This window comes from Cavia porcellus, unplaced genomic scaffold (assembly GCF_034190915.1).
Source record: "Cavia porcellus strain 051 isolate PalLab524CR breed Dunkin Hartley unplaced genomic scaffold, mCavPor4.1 scaffold_4, whole genome shotgun sequence".
In the NCBI taxonomy this organism is placed as follows: domain Eukaryota; kingdom Metazoa; phylum Chordata; class Mammalia; order Rodentia; family Caviidae; genus Cavia; species Cavia porcellus.
In genome coordinates, this window is record NW_026947487.1 from 72072415 (window position 1) to 72094380 (window position 21966).

A 21966-nucleotide genomic window follows, 5' to 3' on the forward strand; every position below is an offset into this window, starting at 1 on the left:
TGGTGTTTAAAAAACTTAAACCTGATATATTCTGAGCCCAAATTCAATGGTGAATGCGTTCCACAGAGTATCGTTAGGCACATGCTATGTGGCAGGTCTGGTTAGATGTCAAGGACTGGGTTCAGCACTGGGTGCACAATGCCAGGCACCTGTGACAGACTGTAAGGCTAGAAGCTGGGGATGCAACTCGGTATTAAAAAGAAATACAGCAAACCAGTACATCATTCTTTATATCGCAGAGTATATTTTAGATGACAGGACGGTATCCATTATACAGTTACAGCTAGGGCAAAAAAAGAGACCTGTGCTTTTTGGCTATGTAAAAATTCACCTGTGAACCTTATCTTTACGCTTTCTTCTACCTGCTTTTAAGAATTTGTTTTGTGAACAGGTGAAGAGTAACTAAAAAGGATGTCTGATTACAAGTCCTTCAAGAGCAGGACTGGATCATTGTGCTCTCTCGCCCACAACTGACAACAAACATTCAATAACCGCTTGCTTAATAACAAGCTACCTCTCAAGGGCGGGGCGTTCTGGGTGCCTCACACTCCTGCTTCTGAAGGCAGCTGGTGCTTTAGAGACCAGCACTGGTTGCAGCTGCATTGCAGGAAGACTTACTTGAGTCCTAGGGTGCATGCTCTTCTCTTCTCACCCCAATCAGGGGTCCAGCCATTCAACTGTAGTCACAAATGAATTTTCTTTGTAGCTTTCAATTCAGTTAGATAACACTAACCTTTCAAAAAGCGTCAATATATTGTGATGTGCAATGAATCTCCTTTAACTAAATATAAAGAGAGCAAACCTGAGGGATCCCTATTATAAGATACTGGACATAGAAAATCCATTCCCAAAGCCAGATTACCGACCACAGTAGGAAGATTCAGCCCCACATACCGGCCGTCCATGAATGCTTTCATAATACAGCAGGGCCTTCTGCAGAGCCACCTTCTCATTAGCAATTTGGTCTTTGGTCATATCCTGCATAAACACAGGGACAAGAAATGAAAGAGGGGAAAACATTTGTGAACATTCCAACTTCTTTAGTTAGTTAAACAGATCTACTACTAAGGAAGGTTAAAAGAATCCCCATAAAGCTGCTCTCTCTCTCTCTCTGTCCAAAGCTCACTCAGAAAAGCCACTTCTGACCTCTTGCCAGCAACACGGGCAGCACAGCGGAACATCGGTGGCTGCTTGCTTCCCACTAGGCGGACGCGTGCTCACTGCCGTGCAAAGCAGGGCTCCCAGGTACCCGGGCCTTAATTCAGCTGCCTGAGTGATGTCGATGGCTCCAGGTTACACAGGCCTGGGAATCTGTCTGTCTGTAATCCTCCTACCTCAGAGTTGTCAAACTGCACTTTCACCTCACTAGGTTCATGCTGTGATTTACAGAGCTGTCTGTTTTCAATCTGTAGTCAAAAACCAAAGTACCCACAGATAAAACACACTGCAGTCGTCTCATCTGTTTCCCTAGACGTGTAGGGGTCTACAGAGATGCTGCTTTCCTTGGGGATTCTTGGGGCATGTCCTTGCTTCTGTCCCCTGCTGGCTGCCATGGCTTAGGGCCAGCCTCTTCTGATCCACCACACCTTAATGTCCTCAGGGCGGTTGCTTTCTACTCGCTTCTCCTGGAGCTTCCTCTGGATGGATTCCAGGGTGACCTCGACGCTGGGCCTGAGTGCTTTATCTACCAGCTCCTGCTTCTTCTCATCTTCTCTTTCAAGTTGGGAACCGAAACTCTTGGGGAGTGTATTACTTCGCTGCCGCATCCTGGGGGTTAAGTCCTCTTCAGATATCTTTAGTTTTGATTCTAGGCGAGAAGATTTGGGGTGGGGATATGTGAGAAGCAGTGCCTGCTGAACCCAAGTTATTGTTCTGTGATGTCAATAACTGCTTAGCTACATCTTTTTTCCCCCAAGCATCTAATTATAATATCAGATGAAATCCCTGAGTCATTATGTAAATCCCAAAATAATGATAATGTCTTCCTGGATTATCTGGAATGTTTCCCAAACCCTAATTCCTGAGAAAGTTTTAGCCCATTAACAACCATGTTTTTGCCACCTCAGCTCACTGCTGTTCTCACATCTTTGCATACTCCTGCCCTTGGTGGATAAAGGTGTCCCGATTTAACGCTTGACCGGTTAATTTCTGTGTAACTTTATACCACATTTTCACATTATTTAAATTCTATTCCATTCAGTTGTTTTATAGGATGGCCTCCTAAATGAGAGCAAGCTATTTGAGGGGCCAAATGCTTTCAGATGCAGCTCTGTGTCTACATGTCTTCTCCTAACACCAAAACACATGAAGCCCTGGATTAAGAGGAGCTTACAAAGTGTTGGCCTGAAACCATCATCTTCCTATTAGTGATTTGGAGGATGCAAAAGTGCTGCAGAATTTGCCTCTTAGCCAATGTGGTGTCCTGGGACTGAGACCTTGGAAAGACAGAGGCTGATATCCGGAGGAGCACCTACAGTCCTGGATTGCTACAGCAGGGCACTCAGCTTGGGCTGAGTGACAGACTGGGCCCCTGGTTTGGTGCACAGAGGCCACACTGCAGGTGCTGATCATCACCTACCTTTAAGTTGCTTCCGAAACTTGGCAAGGTCATTTGTCCACTTGAGAACCTCTGGATTGGCTGCTTTGTCACTGTGGGAAGGCTGAGAAGGGAAAGTCCAGAGTAAATGTTTTTGCAGAGGCAGCAAAAAGGAGTGCATTGGACAGTTGTCTTTATTTTACACAGGAGGGCAATGTGGTGTCCCTTAGCATAAGAAATCAGCCATGATTAGTCAGGGAAATCATAGTATAATTCCATCATGTTGTCAATAACTGTTTTTTTTCTGATGCCGTCAAACAACTTCTCAGAGGCAAAATGCTGGGTCCTTATCATCATGGGCTCCTGTGGGCTCTCTGGTCTCATTTTTGCTCCCCGCAGGGCTCTGTCTGTGCTGCAGTCACCATGAGAGACACTTGCTACCACCTTGTGGGCCACAGGGAAGACAGAATGGGGGTAGAATATGCATGGTACTGACCAAGTTCAGGACATAGCCTTGAGTTGCATTTAGCCAAAGGATTTTACTCAATGCTCTTTGATAAATTATTCAATGCTAATCAACACATTTATCAATTGTAGACTTAAACTTTTACTGTTTTACTTGGCTGGGACAGTGTAAGAAACCCTGCACACATGGTGGTTAAGATTCATCAGGCTTTACTCTTCAATGCCTACTGTCTTTTTGTTTTGAGGTTCCCTAGAAAGCCCCTTGAACTTGTATTGCTTTCTGAAAGACAAACGGACGCTTACTCGGTACTTCCTCTCTTCTTCAAATCTGTCCTCGAACTTTCGGATCTTCTTTTTAAGATTCTGGATTCTTCGTGTGAGCTGGGCAGGGGTCAGGTCCTCTTGCTCATCGTCATAGGACCCGAGGGAGGAGCTTCTTCGCCTGTTGAGGGGGCAGCATGGTCAGTCCCCTGACAGAGCTGGGACAGCAGGAGGGCCCCTGGGAATGTGGGATGCCACCAGTTCGGAGGCAAGAGGGAAATCTGCTCTGCCCTGTCCTCTTAAGGAGAAGCTCACTGATTCATCCTGCAACTCTAAGCTCTCTATGTCCCACCTATTAAGTGGTCTAACTTTCTGTTCCTCATGTTTACGAATAGCAAAGGGCCATCGTTCAGCTACAAAGTTCCTCCACATCCTCACGACCTAATGTTCAAAAAACTGCTAGCCACCACCACCATTCCTGTCTTTTCTCATGTTGTGGGGATGGTACATTTGCTTATCAGCAGTGCAGAACATACCTCATGAAAGAGTGGGAATTAGGGGGAGAAGGAGGCACTTCTGTGTCATCCAGGTACTGCTGGCTCTGCCCATAGGCATAAAATCGAGGAGAGAGCATGGGGTCGCTGTCCTCCTCCAGCAGCTGGCGAATCAGGCGCCCAGCCTGTGGGGAGAGGCGGGCTTCATCAGAGTCTGTGTCCTCCCGCTGCCAGGAGAAGGTGGGGATGGGCTCTGGAAAATAAAGGCAGTCAGAGGTCAAGAGTGTCTGGCAAGTGCTGCTGCTCCCAAGGGCTCCTGAAGGCTTTAGGAGGGGCCCACTGAATGAGTCTTCTTTTAGATCTAAGACATCATGAGCAACCAAAATCACCACTATATCTGATAGACATCACCCAATACAATGATGATGGTGATGATGATGATGCAATATTGGAGATTAAACCCAGGGCCTTGGCACTGAACCATGTTCCAGCCCTTGTTTTTTGTTTGGAGATAAGGTCTTGCTAAGAGTTGCTGGGCTTGAATTTGTGATCCTCCTGCTGTAGCCTCCCTGAGAGCTAGGATTTTAAGAATATGACATCACACTTGTCCATTTTATGTCCATTCTCACTTGCTTTCAAAAGAATGTGCCAGGGCAACTCTGAGGAGCCTGGGCACAGCAGGCCAACAGGACATTTCAGCCTCTCTGGCAGTTAGTGATGAGAATCCTTTCTCCCTGTGAGGGCCTATGAATGGGAAAAGCAAGCAGCTCATAGAGAGAGGTAACCAGAGCCCATGACCAGAGCTATGCACCCTTCATTGATGCAACAATGGTTCACATTTGTCCAGCAGGGGCCCAGGGATGGAGGGTTACAGCTTCTGGTCAGGTCATTCGAAAGTAAGCTGTTTTGAGTGCTTCTGCTTAGAGGGTGGGATTAACGCAGTTCCAGTTCACCCTTTTCACTTAAACTGACTGCTCAAGACTGCAGTTAAAGGCAGAGGCACATATACGTTTTTCAAAACAGGAAAAAAAGGATACTCCACAACGACAAAGCTGTATAAATTATTTCTAGATAATCTGTTTCTGTAAGAAAAAACTATACTTAGCACAAAATCCTAACCTGTCATTTTGGGAGGCAAGAGGGTAATGTTTATTTCTGTCTTCTACAAGACTTATTTCAATTTATTCCTTCCTTAAAAAAGTCAGACCTAAAAGATTTAAAAGATGGATTTCAGGTGAAAATAGTATTTCATTTGTAATACTCTGTACTAAAAAAAGTTATGCTTTAGATTCATTTGTGGATTGGTGAATTACATACAGAAGGCTAGAATCTGCCCAGGATTAAATTCTGGATTCCTAGATACTGAATCACAGAACACTGGCTCCTTCAGTGTGAAACTATAAAATGTACACAATTGTTTTAAGCAAAAAGTCAGCTTTTTATCTAAAAAGATCATATTATAAGCATAAAGTAATACAACTGGTGTGATTTCATTTATAATGCAGTTTTATGATTTGTCAGTCTTGCACATTATAGAGTCACATGGTGAAATTTAAGTAAACACACACACGCATCCATGCATGCATACACACACTCACAGAGGCACACATAAACGCAGTCCAGATAACTGTAACACACTGCCAGGTTTCAGAACCACTGATCCAACCCAGCAGGTCACAGGAAACTGGGAACCCAAAGAAGTGAGAGGAAACACTTAATCAATGATCACAGCTGGTTCTGGAAACCAAGCCTCCCACCTCCCTGGTCCGTGCTTCCAATCAGAATGTCCTAGCCCTTTACAACGTGATGGTGGTCTGAGATTTCTGAAGACCCCCCCAATATAATAGCAGAGATAAGCACAATAGTATTGAAAATTTGACTTCATGTGGAATGAAGTCCATAGGTTCTCAAAATTTAAAGAGTCTCAACTTATCTCAGAACACAGACAATATAAATATTTTTTAAAATGCAGGCAGTTTAAGACAGATGTTTCTTTTCTGCTGAGATTCCACGAACAGGGATTATGCTGGTAGCTGCGCTTGGAGAAGGCTGGAGGCGAACAGGAGGGGCCACCCCATCTACTTTATTATTACTTTTCTCCCATCTGCTGTAGAGCAGCGCTGCCCACCTGGTAAGTTGTGGGCTCGGGTGTGAGTAGCTCAGATGTGCCAACACGAATGGGTGACACACAGATGGAGAGGTGCGGTTTGGAGAGGGTGAGTGGAAAGTGATTTCACGGCAAAAATAAATCTGGTGTTCAACTGCAGAAAATAGACCTGTTACACTGACCAGTCTTCACCTTCTAGTTTACAAGACAACAGCGATTTTCTGGCCAAACTAATAACATCTGTCGTACGAGGACAAGGAAAGTGTTCTGATGGCTTGAGCTGCAATGCATGGCCAACAACTTCTCCACTGAGCAGCAAAGGAGCAAGAAGCTGGGAGAGGGCAAGAAGCCCGATAGGACAGAGGGCTTTGCAGAGCATCCTCATACGGATGTTGACCCCCAGGTGTGCTGGTTAGTTTGACGTTCTTACTTAAAAACAACAACAAAAAATTATCTCTGTGGCATAAGTGCCTGCCTTGCAAGTGTGCAGCTGTGAGTTCGATCCCTGGCATCAATTAAACACACACACACACACACACACACACACACACACACAAAACTATTTGAGAGGTATACCTTAGCTTCCTAACCCTTTAGTTTATCTCAATCTAGCAGGATATCTCTTTTAAAAAGGTTACTAATCTAAGATTTCAACAATCTAGTATCTGTGTAGAAAACATTTTGCAAAAACAGTGCCCAATAGCCAAACATGTTCCTGACAAAAAATCAATTGAATCCACTATAAAATCCTAATTGTGGAACTGAATGACTATTTGACACATGGTGGCTAACCTGGGATCATTTTCAAGTTTTGTTTGTTAATGCAGTTTTATTTTATGACTCTATCCCTCCTTTCCTTTCTTCCTTTTTTTTCCTTTTCTGAGACAGGGTCTCGCTATATATATATAGCCCAGGCTGGTTTTGAACTCATGGTGATCCTTGTGCCTCAGCCTCCTGAGTGCTGGCATTACACTTGTGTACATCATCCCTAGATGTGGCTCTAGCCTTGGCCAGTCACCTAACTGGTCCTTTTCCTAGTGTCACCAGGTAGGAAATACACACGTGAAGAAGTAATAGCCTTACAGGTACCATTTTTCTATATGGGTGAATGAGAGTATTCACTTATTTTTTTTTTTTTTACGCTTTTTTTTTCTTTTTTCTTTTTATCGGTACCGGGGATCGAACCCACGATCGCCTGCTTGCAAGGCAGGTGCTTATGCCGCTGAGCTAAATCCCTAGCCCCAAGTATTCACTTATTTAAAAATTGAAAATGTAAAACCATTGTGAATTTGAACTTTAACAAAGTCAAAAGTGATGTTTCATCACTAATCTGTATGTAAAACAGAAGTGAAGTTTCCTACTATGCAACATGAAATGGTTACATGTTTATTAGTAAGAAATCTTTTAATTTAAGGATCTCTATTCAAAGAAGCTACAAAATGACATGTAATACATAGTTTAATGTAACTAAAAAAATCAGTAAAACCAACAACTCTCCTATTTTTGTTTGAGATGTTTTAAAAATGCAAGGCCATCTCATGTTTTGATAGTTGGTATTCGACTAGAACAACGAGGTCAAATCTAAGTAAGAACAGTGTGGCGCACACACAATGGCCACTTGCATTCTGGGAAATGTTTTACATTTTCAACAGTAACTCTACGGCAATGAAATAAATACTACAGGAAAAATATTCAAAAGCAAAAGAGAAAAGAGTTGAGGCCTTAAATCAGATTTCCATCCTACAGCACCATGTAAGTGCATTTTCACATCTAGACTAGAAGTCCTTGGATACAGTGATTTTGGTTTTAGTCACCCGTCTTGTCACAAAGAGCTCTGGATATAATAATGACAATCTCTCTATTAAAAATTAATCCAACCAGGTCAGCTGACATCACAGCAGGTCAGAAATAACAGAGATAAAAGCTGTATTCCTGTTTCTCCTGGAGGAGTTCCAGCACAGCTACATGGCACACACGGACACAAAGGAAATTCCCAGCAGGAAGAGGGCACAGTCAGAGCGGCACTGATGTGGTCACTGGGTGCAGCCACTCTCTGCTTAGCTGTGGGCTCCACTGACCCTACAAATGAAGACTGGCAATGAGGTGATTTAGCTCTAGAAGCCTGCACAGAACTAAAGGAGGTGCTTCCCACATTTCACCCCTCCTGTGTCACTCAGCAGCCTAGTATCACAACCGACTCCCTTCCCAGTGGGGCCAGGAGGTTCTGGCATATCCCAGACATAGAGAAATGTCAGGCCTATGGAGACAGCGCTTTACCTTTCTGAACACTTTTTTTGTGTTTCAAAATTCAACCTTACCATAATGGTGGTCCTATTCAATTGTTCAAGTAGTTTTGAAAACTCCCAGATTTAGAAGGAATTTAGCAGTCAGTTTGATTACAGATTTAACCGTTATATTTCACGCATCTGCTTTTCCTCTACCTACAGTTTCTACAGGTCCTCAGTGGCTCTGCAGGTCAGGCCAGGCCTGAGGACTTTATCTAGTGGGAATATCCCCAATTCAGCTGACTTTGATCCACATGTCTGCACATTTTTGTGCAGTTGCTTCATCAGTTACTAATTCACTCCCCTATCTGTCTTCTATCACTTGCACATCTCTGACAAAGCTATCACCAAAGCTCTGTCAGTGGCCCAGCTGGAGTCTTTTCAAATGTAGCCCTTCCCAATTCAGAGGCTAGTGATACCACTGAAGACAGAAAGGAGCTTGGTGAGATGAGGCTTATCCTTAGTAAGTCCACAAGGGCCTGGTCATTATGGATGCCTCCCTCTTCCGTGGTTAGAACCATCCACAGTCATTAGGTGGAACCAGGCTCCTGTTTTAAAACATACATAAGCTGATTTTTCCTGAGACTATGTTTGGAGATATTTATGGAAGACAATAACAATTAACAATCATATGCTAGGTACTCATACTGTGCTGAGCATGTTTTAATGCATTTAATCCTTACAAATTTACTAAGTATGTACTACTATATCAACTATTCATTATTATCTGCTGTTATTATATCTAAATATGAGAAAATTAAAGCCTAAGGAGACAGGTTTACTAACCTGCCTATAGAGCTAGTTAAGCAGCAAAGTCAGGATTTGAATCCAGGTGCCTGGTTCCTAACCCTCTGCTGCCTGCCAGGATGCCTAACTCGCTTTGCTTAGAAAGATGTATCAGCTAGAAGTAAGGAAGCTGAAACTGTGAATACTCATTTTGCCTATATTTTATGACTTTTAAAAATGCCTTTTAAAAATTAATTTCATCGGGACAAAAGTTGAGTAAAGTAGCTGAGTGTTTAAACTCCAGTACTTCTACAGCTGGTACCCTCCAAGTCAACATTCACCAGCTGCTTGGAAATGCACTAACTATGCAACTGTGAAGAGCTTGGATGTCTGATTTCTATATTCATTTTAATCTTGGAGAGTGAAAACCCTAATAATAATGGTGGAAAGAGATGTTATATAGATAGATCAAATAACAGCCCCTAAAACACAGTTGTGTGTGTGTGTGTGTGTGTGCGCACACAGGTTGTATGAGATATAGCATGGTTAGTATCTGCCAAGAGCATGATAAAACACATCTACATTGAGTTTTCAAGGGCTTCACTCTGTAGCCGATGGACTCTGTGAGTTTTATTTCCCTTCTGCTTCCTTGCTGCTAAACCCCAGGAAACAGAGAACATTACTTCCCATAGAGAATCAGTCAGCAGTCAATCAATTACCAGGCACTGCACACCCAAGAGACTGTGACTCCACATCCCTGAGTGTGGACCATAGTACAGGGACAGAGAATGAACCAGCAAACCCAGAAGACATAGTGGCTTTAAAACTGACGATGGAAGACTACAGACGGGAACTGGCTCATACATGTTTTGCTAATTACTATTTCACACCCAGGCACACACACACACATTGTATTGGGTTCACACACAGTACTGGAAAACCACCATTTCGTTTGTTTGTTATTAAAGATATAGAAAATGGTGAGGCTTTAGCAATCAAACTTACTGCTCTCAATAATTTGCTGGTTGTGGTGGTGCACATTTGTAATCCTAGCACTTAGAGGATAAGGCAGGAAGATCACTGTGAGTTCACAGCCAGCCTGGGTTACATGGTGAGCTCAAAGCCTGCATACAGAGCAGAGCCTGCTTGAAAAAAAACAATCCTTACTGTCCTCATATTATTTACCTTTATGAAGAAATTCCTTTATTTTGACTATTTTTTGGCTGTTAGCACTATAATGTAAGTTGAAAATTAAAATAAATATGTGATGATAAAAGTAATCACTGAGAGCAGTAACTAAATAGTCAAATGACTCTGATGTAAGTCCAGCTAGACTTTTAAGACATGTAAGTTCAATAGCAAATGCAGTAATTTGAAATTTAAAAAGTTACAGCAATTTCAAAAATTACATGGGTAACCAATTCACATTTCCAAATTTATTTAGAATGAGATGTATTTTTTTTTTTTTTCTAACAGCCTATTGTTTTGTTGTTTTGAGACAGGAACTTGCTACATAGTTCGGGCTGGCCTTGAACTCAAGACTATTCTGCCTCAGCCTCACCTGTGCCAGGATTACAGGCACCGTGCTTGGCTTTCCAGTGGCCTTTTAAAAAATTGTAACTGAATTTCCAAAATTAAATGCTCGTTCCTTTGTGTTATTTTTTTTATCTGGAGAAAATTTCTTTGTATTAAATAATGAAATAGTTTTAGGGAAAGTACAAATTGGCTTTTAAATACTTTGAAGAGAACTTTTTAGCCTTTATGCCAGCTGCTTCAAGTGTGTTGGGAGAGATTATGAGTTTATGATTAACTAAGATAAAAATAAACAGTCCATTTCAGGATGAAAAAAGACTAATTTGAATTCTGACCCCAAATCATAGGTTTTAGAGCTTCAAGGCAGACAGAAATCACTAAAACCCAAACACAGCATTTATTTAGATTACTGCTTTAAATTTTTTTTTTTTTAAATTTGGGCAACAGTGTCTACTATGAGATTTATCTAGGGGGAAAGAGTAGGTTGTTTTCAGTATATGAATTAAAAACACATGTACTGTGTCAATGTACACACAAATAAAAGAATAAACAGTAGCCAGGAATATATATCACTTAAATTAAAACCATCATGCACTTTTTGTTGAGTGAATGTGCTGGGAGCTTGAAGAGGCTGACACTCTCTGAGATCTACTGCCTAATTTTAAGAAAAGACCTGGAACAGGTTTCTTCCATTACAGGAGGGAGAAAAAGAACTAAGAATCTACCCTGACGCCAGGTCCTCTCTTCCCCTGGGTGGTCTTTTCACTGCCTTTTGACCCTTCCCCTCTGACCCTTAATGCAGAGTATTTCTTGGTTAAAGGAGGGAGGAGGGATAGGAGTAGAAAAGGAAATCCAGATGCTGGGGAGGCCTCCTCTTCCACAGCTGTGACTATCTGCTAAGTCCCTGTGTTAAGTCGTGCTGTACTGAAATCAGGAGCAAAATTCTCCCTGGTTGTTGCTTCCAAACACACACCATAAAGAGGCAGACAGGTGTTTATTCTAGATACACACTGATACATGTTTGGAGGTAGACAGGGATAATGCAAAAAAGCAAGAGGCTTCCTAAGACTCACACACTGACCTCCCTGAAGTATAGTTTTGGTCAGGTTACCCTCTCCTTCCTCGAAGTGAATTGCTAATGTTGTCACCGAAAGTCCCCAGAACAACAAATCTAAACCACTGTATTACAGGTTTTCTGGAAGAAGCACTGTTATTCATTGTTCTCTTTGATACACAAATTCTTCAGTTTATTAACCTGCATTAAAAAAAAAAGGACCCATAAAAATACATAAAAGCAAAGCACACCAAAACATCTTTCTTGAAAAGAGGAAGGTTTTCTGAAGGCAGTAGGTGGCTGACAGTAGTGGAAAATCAGGTGCACAGAAAAAAAAAAAAAAAAAAAAACCTACTAAACGTACTCTGCTGGGTAGTACTAGAAGGATATATATATATATCTGTGTCTTGGTGAGTTAAAAAGAAACATAAAGACTGCATGGTGACACCATGACAAAGGGCAAGAGCATTTTCTTAGACTGCAGCTACTCTCGGCAAGGCTTAACACGATGCATTCCTATGCCAGGTAAAGAATCTCCATCATTCATAAACGCTGTTACTTCTACTTGCAAAGCTCTCGCTTTTACCTCCCCACCAACATGAATGTGGTCACACACCTCTCTCATATGCATATTTACAAAGCTTTTCTAATGCTAAATCTCCAAGTGACAAGCAACAACAGGTCACCATACCTTCCCAGGTCTTCTCATCACACAATGCAGTTAGGTCCAAATGCGGCACTTCAGAGACAAAGCTCTCCTGCTGGGTGTCAGCATCTTGGTTCCTCTGCTGTTTGCTGTCGGGTATGCTGGGATGCTCCTGAATCTTCATCGTGGGGCTCTGCAATAACAGCACAATGTCCCCAAATAGCTACTGTTCATCGGAACCCAACAATGTCTTCAGCAATCCCACTCCTTCGGGGAAAAGCTTCGGGGAAAGCTCTCAAGCCACAGCTGCTAACATATCCAGCACAGACATCAAAATTATGGCTCAGTGTGCCCCAATATGAGCTGGTCACTCTCATGCAAAAAGCAACTGTCCATCTGTGCTCCTTTAACTTTTCTTCAGTGAGAGAGACAGCATGATTTTCCCGGGCAGCTCCTCCTGATAACTGCAGTCAGCTGACAGTCTGGATAATTACTGACTAGGGCCAAGAATGAGGGAAAGGAGTTTGTGTTTCCTTAAAGGAGCAAGGCTCTGGAGACTGTAAACAATAACAACAGAAAGGCTGGCAGCTGCTGTTGCTAAGGCTGGAGCAGAAACATGGAGTCTTGCACGCAGCCTTCTCTCCCTTAGGTAAACAGCACTGCAAGGGCAGGAGCAGAGGCAGGGGACAAACCCTCCTGCGGGCTTAGATCAATTACTCGGGCGAGCTGCACATTCCCAGATTTCCTGTGGCTGTTTTCCCACTGAGTATGGGGTGAAGGACTATTTATGGAGGAGCTCTGGGTATTAAAGCATTGTTGCGCAAATTCAAACAACACAGGGCTCTGGCGTCCCATCTCAGCTAGCAGTACAAAATACAGACCCTGGAAGGGATCCAAAATTACATGGGGAGTATGCCCCCCCCCCTCGATTTTTGTAAAAAGCCAAGCCTAGCAAGTTGGTAATGCATAATTTATGTTACAAAGATGCAACTGTCACTTATTTTTTCTACTATTCATCTACTCTGAATACTAAATATTTGGCTACTCTTGGTTTTGCGCCTTGTTGGCACCTATACAAGGCTAGAAAATCTGATGGACCGGAAAATTCTCCCCAGAAGACTGATACGCAAGCTATATGACTGTTTTTTAAAAAAAGCAATTATATTAATTCTATTGTATTGAAATTCTCTTTTTGGCTTCCCCTTTGGCATATTGCAAATCAAGCCACTGTCACTCTTTCTGCTCTGATAAAATTATAAACAAAGTGTATTTCTCTAGTAGCATAGATCTGCACAAAATATTTTCTTTGGGAGTAAATGAAAATTTTTTTTAGCAAACATACTATCATTATTTTAAAAAACTAAGAACATCTGGAAATCATAAGCAAATTCATCAATGTAAGAGATGTTCTTGGGCTTAAAATAAAGTTCTATTTAAGGCTTCCTGCTACTTTTAATAGCTATCCAACCTACTCTGAAGTCAGAAGGGGTATGAGTGGTTTTATTATTACATTTCTATGAAATAATGCATTGGACTTGTATTTTGTTTGCCTTTGGGATAAAATGAAACAATTAGGTCAGGATGAGTTACTAAAGTCAGATGGAAATGTCAAGTCAATCTGGAGCGTTAAGACATTTTAAAAGTGCTGCTTGTTTATGTCACAAAATCTATGTGTTCCTCAAGCTGAATCCTAAATGGACATGGGTTGAATGCCCAAATCTGGTGCACAGCTTTTTAAATTACAGGATCAATAGGTGAGCAATCTGTTGTGTGTGTGTGTGTGTGTGTGTGTGTGTGTGTGTGTGAGAGAGAGAGAGAGAGAGAGAGAGAGAGAGAGAGAGAAAGAGAGAGAGAGAGAGACAGAGACAGACAGACAGATAGAGAAAATATTACACAGTAATTAAACATTTTTCAACAAAGATTTCTAAAGATTATTATAGTCAGAGACCTCAAAGGCAAGAATATAAGATGTACAATTTCATATATAAAATACAGTATTTTGCATGTAGGAGGTCTGTATATCAAGTCATTCAAAGTGAGGGAGACACAGGGACACCTGTGCTGTGTTTGCAGTGTGGTGCTCACTTCTGCGGAGCTTCATTGCTTAATTTTTTAAAAGGCACATGTGAGTCTAACCTTTCCAGGGGCTGTGAAGACTAGAGAGAAGGTAAGCAAGGCTTGGTGCCTGGAGTGTGAGACCCAAACAGAAGCCATCCTGTTACCATGTGGCGTCTTATGAAGATGAATGGAAGAACAATGCCAGGCCCAGAACTGCCAGAAGGAGGGACAGGAGATGAGGCAGCAGGACCTCCTGTGAGGTGAAGCAGGTTACAACAGAGGATGGAGGGGCTGGGGATTTAGCTCAGTGGCATAAGCACCTGTCTTGCAAGCAGGCGGTCATGAGTTTGATCCCCGGTACCGATAAAAAAAACAAAACAAAAAACAAATAACAGAGGATGGAACACAGTTTTCAATAAAGTGAAAAAAGGCCAGTGAGCAGTCATCAGGGTGTCAGCAGCAGCAGCAGTTCTGACGTGGGGGCAGATAGGTGTGGACTTGGAGGGCTGTGAGGAGGAGGAGGAGGAGCAGAAGGAGGAGGGTGTATGGAGACAGGCAGGAGGGAGAAGAGGCTCAGGGTGGCCAGCCCTTAGGACAGGGCAGGGGATGGCACAGGACAAGGTTATCAGCCACCTGCGAAAGGCCTCCTGTTCTAGGCTTAGCATTTGACAGTTACATAGCACACAGATAGGTATTATGCAGTAGTGCTGCCTATTTTATGTCAGAGAACAGACCCAAAGATAAAATATATTCATGAATTTATTCAACAAATGATTTTTAAAAGCCAGGTGTGGTGGCACATGTCTTTAATCCCAGAATTTAGGAGGTTGAGACAGGAGGAACACTGATTTTTGAGGCCAGCCTGAACTACACAGTGAGACACTGTCCCAAGAAAGCAAAAACATAGGGCCTGGACTACAGCTCAGCAGCACAGCGCCTGCCTGGCAAGCATGAGGTCATACTTTTGATTCCCAGTATGGAAAACAACAAAAACAACAACAAAACAAAAACAACCCAACATGAACAAGAAATAGTTTTTGAGTACCCAATCTATGGTGGACTGTCTTTTAGACACTGGGAAATAGCATGGGACAAAATAAAGGGTTTGTCATGCTGAGTCCAAGAGGAGACAAAGCAAAAATGGCCAGGACTTCAGGGAAAGCAGGCAAAGGAAGGTGGATGTGGGTGGTAGCGACTGAGGCCTCCTGCTTCATTCTGAGTGCCCCGGTACCTCCCTGCTAAGTGGTGGCTGAATGGATGTGAGGAGGAAGCCAGAGAGGGAGCGTCTGCGGGAAATGCACTGCAGGGAAAGGGGTGCTGGTGCTGGGGACCCTGTCCAGTGAGGCAAGGTCATTTGGTACGCGGTTTAGGAACAGCACAGGGGCCACTGCTTCCGAGATCCAGCAAAGAACAGCAAGGCTGCCTTACCGGGTGCTGAGGACATGCCCCGGACAGCCGTAACTGCAACCTGCTTGACGCGTGGGAGCTCCTACCTCCCGGCAGCTTTCTGGCCCAATGGTGTAGACCTCCCTCCTGAGCACACCCATGTGCCCGCACACAGGCACTTTCCACTTCAGCGGAAATGCACGCACTACATGGCCCCATCTCGCTGTGCTCCTGTCCTCTCTCGAGTTCTCTTTCACAAGCCTTGGCTCCTAGAAGCCAAGTCCCAGGTTCTCGCCTCCCCAGCAGTCTCTGAACCTGGTGGCCCCTGTCAGCACAGGGGCTGCTAGCAGTCTCCTGGGCCCAGGGGCTGCTCATGGGGGAGCTGTCCAGGCTCTGTGCTCCTTCGGATGGCCCTTGCTGGGGGTGCCTTGTCAGGTGGCCCTGTGAGACTGCTGGTATACAGGAAGGCCAATATCATCTATTTGCTTACTTAGACCATTAAGGTTAGTGTGTCAAGGGCAGTCTTGAATACTAAATAAACTTTGACTTAAGCCTTTTTTTTTTCCCTTTACAACTCTGCCCTCAGTTAAATCAGAGAATAAATAATGTCATGATTTTCACCTCAGAGATTCTTATGTTGTGATGTCACACACCAAACACACCAAACGAGAAGCAGGTGCTTCTCGTGTGCTGACACTGAGAGCTGGGCTCTTGGAGGTGACTATCTGGTAGGCAGCCTTAGCTGGGTTTTGGTGGCAGCTTCAAGATCTTAGAGGGTCACCCTCTCCCAATGCTATCTCCTTTTGCTCTAATCAGGTTGTTTTGATCATTAAATGAAAATCATGTATAAATTGTCCACAGTAACCATAGAAGAAATGCTATTCCCACTTTACTCTCCTGCTGCTGCCCTTTCATTCATTTGGCAAGTATTTATTAAATAATTACCCTGCTCTACGCACCAGAACCCAGGACTGAATGAGTCACGGACTCCAGTGTAGAGGAGAGACCACTGTCACGTATGTTACAGAAGCAAGGCACAGGTGACAGGGAGTAGCACAGGTGCACACCACACCTGGGGCCCCACTTGACATTTATGTGTGGGTCAAGAGGTCATTAACTCTATCAGTCTAATCTTTGCCGAGACTTGTCCCTGCCCAGTTGGGAGTGGGTTTTTCTGTCCCCAGTCCTTACTGATCCTGCCCCTTCCCTGGCTTCAAGTAGTTGGTGAATATTTTTCGTTGTTGTTGTTAATTTGAGATGGGAGTCCTCCTAAGTAGTTCAGGCTGGCCTTGAACTCACTATGTGGCCTCAGCTGGCCTCAAACTTGTGGTGATCCTTCTGCCTCAGCCTCCTGAGCGCTGGCACTACAGGCATGCACCACCAAGCCTGCCTATTTGGTGAATTTTAGTTCCGTTCTTTTTCCCTCCCTGCACAAAATATGGATTAGTGGCCTGAAGGCTTACAAGAGCCAGGAATCATGGCACTGGAGAGCATGTTGGATAACGCAGCTTGCAAAGAAAAAAAACTACTGTGTTAACCACACAGAACCATAAATATTTACTGTTTGACCTGTCAATAAATGAACATGGCATAACAAATTTTCAAAATTCATGTGAACTGCAAGGGTCAGTTGTCTCTGGCAATTATTGATGGAGATGCTTCAGAAATCTGTTTCTCAGGGCAAATAAAAACTTGCAGCAGTTGGGTTTTGTGATAATTAATTTAATTCTCAGTCTTGATTAAAAAGCCTCAACTTTTTCTTTTCTCTCTTCTTTCTTTCTTTCCTCCTTTCCCTTTTGGTCCCTCCGTCCCTTCTTTTTCTTTCCTTTCTCCTTTTTCTTTTGAAGCAGGATTACAGAAGGGAAATACATTTCTATTTATGATGAATGTCTTGTTTGTTATCAAAGGTATGCTTCCAAGAGCTCTTAAGCAGTGGGCTTAGAAGCATGAAGAATGTAAAAATATCTTGAAAGAATTTAACACTTCACTGGCCATATAATTCTGACAAAACGATCTCAATCAGATAGTATCAGAAAACAGTTAATAATTCTTACTGGTTTTGATTCCTTGACAAAGAGGTTCCTTGTAAGGTTATTGTTTGAATATTCTAGATACTACGTGAAGCATACAATATTTTCATGGTAGAATAATTTAGAAGGAACTGAACCATAAGGTATAAACTCTATTACAAGAAGTACCCTAAAAATATATTTGCCATGATTTAGAATCTAGGTTGCTAGCTACAAGGCTGACTTCTCTTCTAGATTCTTGCAGTTGTAAAAAAAGAGTTCAGACAAAAGGATAAACAACTCAGGTCTCCGTGTGCTTTGGGAGCATGTGCTCGGCTGAGTCTTGTTATCTCATCTCATGCAGCCAGATGGGATGTTTTTTGACATTCTAGCCATACCAAAACCTCCCAAAGAAACTGTATTTTTCACTTGTGGCACTTTTGAAGTAACTCTTACTTTTTTTTTTTTTCATTGTAATGTGGCATTAAACAAATTTAAATCCTAACCACATAAAAAATAGAAATGGGTAGCTCTCATTGGCCAATGCCCATCTGAGAGCTTGATAACCTTCTTTTTATATAAGATTAGTTGTATAATTAAAAGAAATTGAAAAGGCATAAAAAAGGGATAAGTTGACATTCACTTTCAATGCATGCCTTCAAACAAAATAGAGTGAAAGTTGCACTCTGATTATTTGAAGAATAAATATCAGCTCTGAGGCTGAAGGCCAGTTCCTCCTCTAATGGCAACAGTGGCCACAAAAAGGAAAGAAAAACCCACATATCCTTTTGTGGCTGTAATTTGCTCAGTCATCTTATATGAATTTGAGCATTTACAAGAAGAATTTTATTTTTATTTTTTTGTGGTACCAGGGATTGAACTCATGACGTTGCACTTGCCAGGCAGGTACTTAAGCAGCTGAGCTAAATCCCAGCCCCTACAAGAAGAATTTTAAAGGACAGTGCTAATGATAACAAATCTTACTGAAAAAATAAAATGGAGAATGTTCATTCATAGTGAACATGTAAATTGTGGCATCTCAATCATGCTGTAGGAGACTTGAAACAAAATAAATACTAATTAAACAGAATTTTGGAAAGAGTAACAGAAATCTAGACTTATTTTTCATCTCTGAAATTCAGGGATTATTGCTGTTCTACAGAAAGCCAGATTATTATTATTTGGATGGTATAAGTTTTAGAAAGGGCTATAATATATATATATTTATTTTATAAAGGATTATAAAAGGGCTATAATACATATATTTATTTTATAAAGGATTTTGTTTAAAGGGAAAAAACAGCAAAACAGAAAAAAGGGTAGAAATAATACAGAAGTTCAAAAAACAGTAAGAAATCACTAGTTGATACATTTGTCATCTTAGAAGTCGCTGTTTAAGTTACAAAATTAACGCATACAAAGTGGACATTTAAACAGTGAGACTCAAACAGTTCTGTTCAATGATCCAACAAAAACAGTAATATGGTTATCTGTTTTACACACTTAAACATACATGCGGTTATATCCTTTAGACACTTTCTTTACCTCTCTTTTTTATAATAACAATTACACATTTTAGGTTTTATTACTCCTACAGTTCTTATTACTTTGTTAGAAGAGAATAAAACCAAATGTGATAAAGCAAAATGGAGTCAGTTAAAATAAGAATAGACATAGTATATGATGTAAAAACAAAATACAAGGTGATCAACAATGGTTACTGTAGTGCCTCTTGCTATCTTCAAAAGAATTGCCCGTATATTAAAGAGGGTAAGATTAAACATACCAAAACAGAACAAAACAGATCATAAGGAAACAATTTTAAGAAACACTGATTTCAAAGCAAGTCCACTGGAGCTCTTCATTGTCTGTCTTATTGTCTCTAGTTTTGGAAGGGCTATATATTTAAAAAGTAAGAAATTCTAACATATTCAACTAAGGCAAAGAGGTTTAAAAGTGAAAAATAGACTTTTCTGTCTTTCTTGAATAAAAAAATATATTTCAGTGACAGTAATGCATGCCCTCATGACAGAAATAATCCAGTTGGGTGGAGTGGTGTCTTTTTTTCATTTTGATATAGTTGTGATGGGAAATTAATATGGAAAGCTGACTCTGAATTCTAGCTCACCACCTAATTTTACCTCTTAACTGAAATGGTCAGGATTACAATGATTATTAATAGTGAATGCTTCAGGAGTGCTGGCTGTGAGCGCGGCACTGATTGGTGGCTGCACATGGGTGATACGTGCAAGAATAGTACCTGGCACATGGACGGGGATTTGAGATTCTTTCCCCATGATTCACACACTGCCACAGGAGCTGTGTACCAAAGAACTAGGTAGGCTGGGTTCAGCACAAATTTAGTTTGGGTGCCACCTGGAATTTATGAGTTAATGTTATGGAGTTCATCCACAAAGGTCACTCTATTCCCTTTATCTCATAAAAGATAACAGGCATAAAAAGAAAGAACTGAAAAGACCCCTAGGAAGCTGGCAAAGCAATTCTCTTTAAAATAATGTTCAATGGCATCTTGAATAGGGGCCTGCTGTGTGCAGAGGAAGATGGAAGAGGAAAGATAAGGAAAAAAGAGAGTAAAAAAGCTCCAAAAAACTATCATGAGGAAACAGGCTCGTTTAGAAAGACACCTAGAGAAAAGGAAAGCATGTCAGCTTGGGGTCAGGGTCCCTAGGAAGGAAGCATAAATGAGTTGGAAATAAGAGATGAAAGAATTGGCTCCAAAGCTGGGATATCAGAAAGTGGGAGCATTTCCTTCCCATTACGTAGAATAAAGAAGTATACACAATGAGAATTTAATAGAGGAAATAATGTAGGGCATCTACAGTATTCACATGTTGGTATGTGTGGCCACTGATTTCCAGTAATTTTATACTAAAGTTAATGTGGGTTTGCAGTTTTCTAACAAGGAAGCCCACAGCCTTCAGATCTTGTTTGTGTGTCTGCAGAGCTGGGGACTGGATCCAGTGTCTTGTGCATGCTAGACAAGGGCTCTACCACAGAGCAGATCCCAGCCCCTGCATTCAGATGACTGGTCTGATAGGCTATAAAATTCCATGGCAGCAGAGACTGTGACTGTCATCAAATTCCTGGTCTTAACACAGAATTTGTACATGGTGGAAAATAGTACATGTTGTTGACTTATCTGTCAGTAAACCATGCCAATATCCCACAAATCTAAGAGTCATTTTACAGCAATAGTTCTCTATATAATTAATATATTAAGAAAGTCAGAATGTTAAGAGTAAGCTGAAAAAAGCTTTTAATTTTTGAAAAAAAAAAAAAAAAGAACCTGCTAAGAGATTCAAGCTAGGGTTAACAGAATTTGAAGTTAGATTAAATTTGCATACATGAGCTAAAAATGAGGCCCAGCATGCTGAATGAAAGTGGGGGAAACCAAACACTTGGCTCTGTGTGGTGGTGCCCCAGAGGACCAGGCAGGAGCAGGAAAGTAAGTGAAATTTGAAGGCATAGAAGATATAGGAAGTAGGGGCTGGGGATTTATCAGCAGGCATAAGGGCCTGCCTTGCAAGCACATAGTCCTGAGTTCAATCCCCGATACCGATTAAAAAAAAAAAATTTAAAGAAAGAAGATATAGGAAGTAGTTTATTTTTTTCTGTATTATGTACTTGAACTGGGACACAAAACAGATGATGAATTGCATTAAATAACTCAAGCTGAATTTGTTAGTATGAAAATTAATGAGAAAATCCCTGTGTTATGGTTTAGATAAAAACTGTTCCCCGAAAGAGTGGTTAGGCCATGAGCAGCTCTGCCCATCAGTGGATTCAGAGCTGACGAGTCCATAGCTAAATGTGCTGTCAGGGTGAGACTGGATGAGGTGGTCCCTGATGGCAGGCCCGCGAGGGCGTCTCTCCTTCACTGCTCCTTCCCTGTCTATCTGCTTCCCGGACACTGTGAGGTGAGCAGCTGTCCTCCCCAGAACCCCTACCACGTCTTCCTGCCTTGGAGTTGGCCAGTCATACATTGAATCTGTAAAACCATGTGCCAAAATGAACCTATCCCTTTCAAGCTGTGGGAGTCAGGTATTTTGTCCCTGAGATAAGGAAAGTAACTGAGACACTCTATGACAGATTCAGTAAACTCATTACTTAACATATTTTGATCAGTTAAAAATATGCACTAAACCATGGAAAAGTCAAACCAGCGCCTATGGCTTTTTGTTTTATTCTATGAAAAAACTGAAGAGAAATCCCCGTACCATTACAGTTTATCTTCATAAACAAACACAATAATTTAAAAAGCAAGCTTCTGAAAGCATCTTAGATCTTGGCATTTGCCCTTCTATCCAGACGCAGCCAGGATAGTGACATTTCACACACACACACAGGGACAGTCCGTCACAGCCACACATTTTGTGAGTTACTCA

At 41.8% G+C, this 21966-nt stretch overlaps 1 protein-coding gene across 3 annotated transcripts in view; it reads right to left on the reverse strand.

Annotated features, from left to right (window-relative positions):
* The window catches only part of Fam13a (family with sequence similarity 13 member A), a 315293-nt gene that overhangs the window by 11479 nt on the left and 281848 nt on the right, over positions 1-21966 (reverse strand). For all 3 annotated transcript variants that reach the window (XM_063247270.1, XM_023564119.2, XM_003467510.5), the window contains 6 exons: positions 12153-12300; positions 3799-4009; positions 3305-3443; positions 2579-2660; positions 1587-1807; positions 895-978 (listed from right to left, as the gene is read on the reverse strand). In XM_063247270.1, coding sequence (XP_063103340.1) covers positions 895-978; positions 1587-1807; positions 2579-2660; positions 3305-3443; positions 3799-4009; positions 12153-12300 — 885 coding nt within the window. The remainder of the gene's footprint in view (positions 1-894; positions 979-1586; positions 1808-2578; positions 2661-3304; positions 3444-3798; positions 4010-12152; positions 12301-21966) is intronic.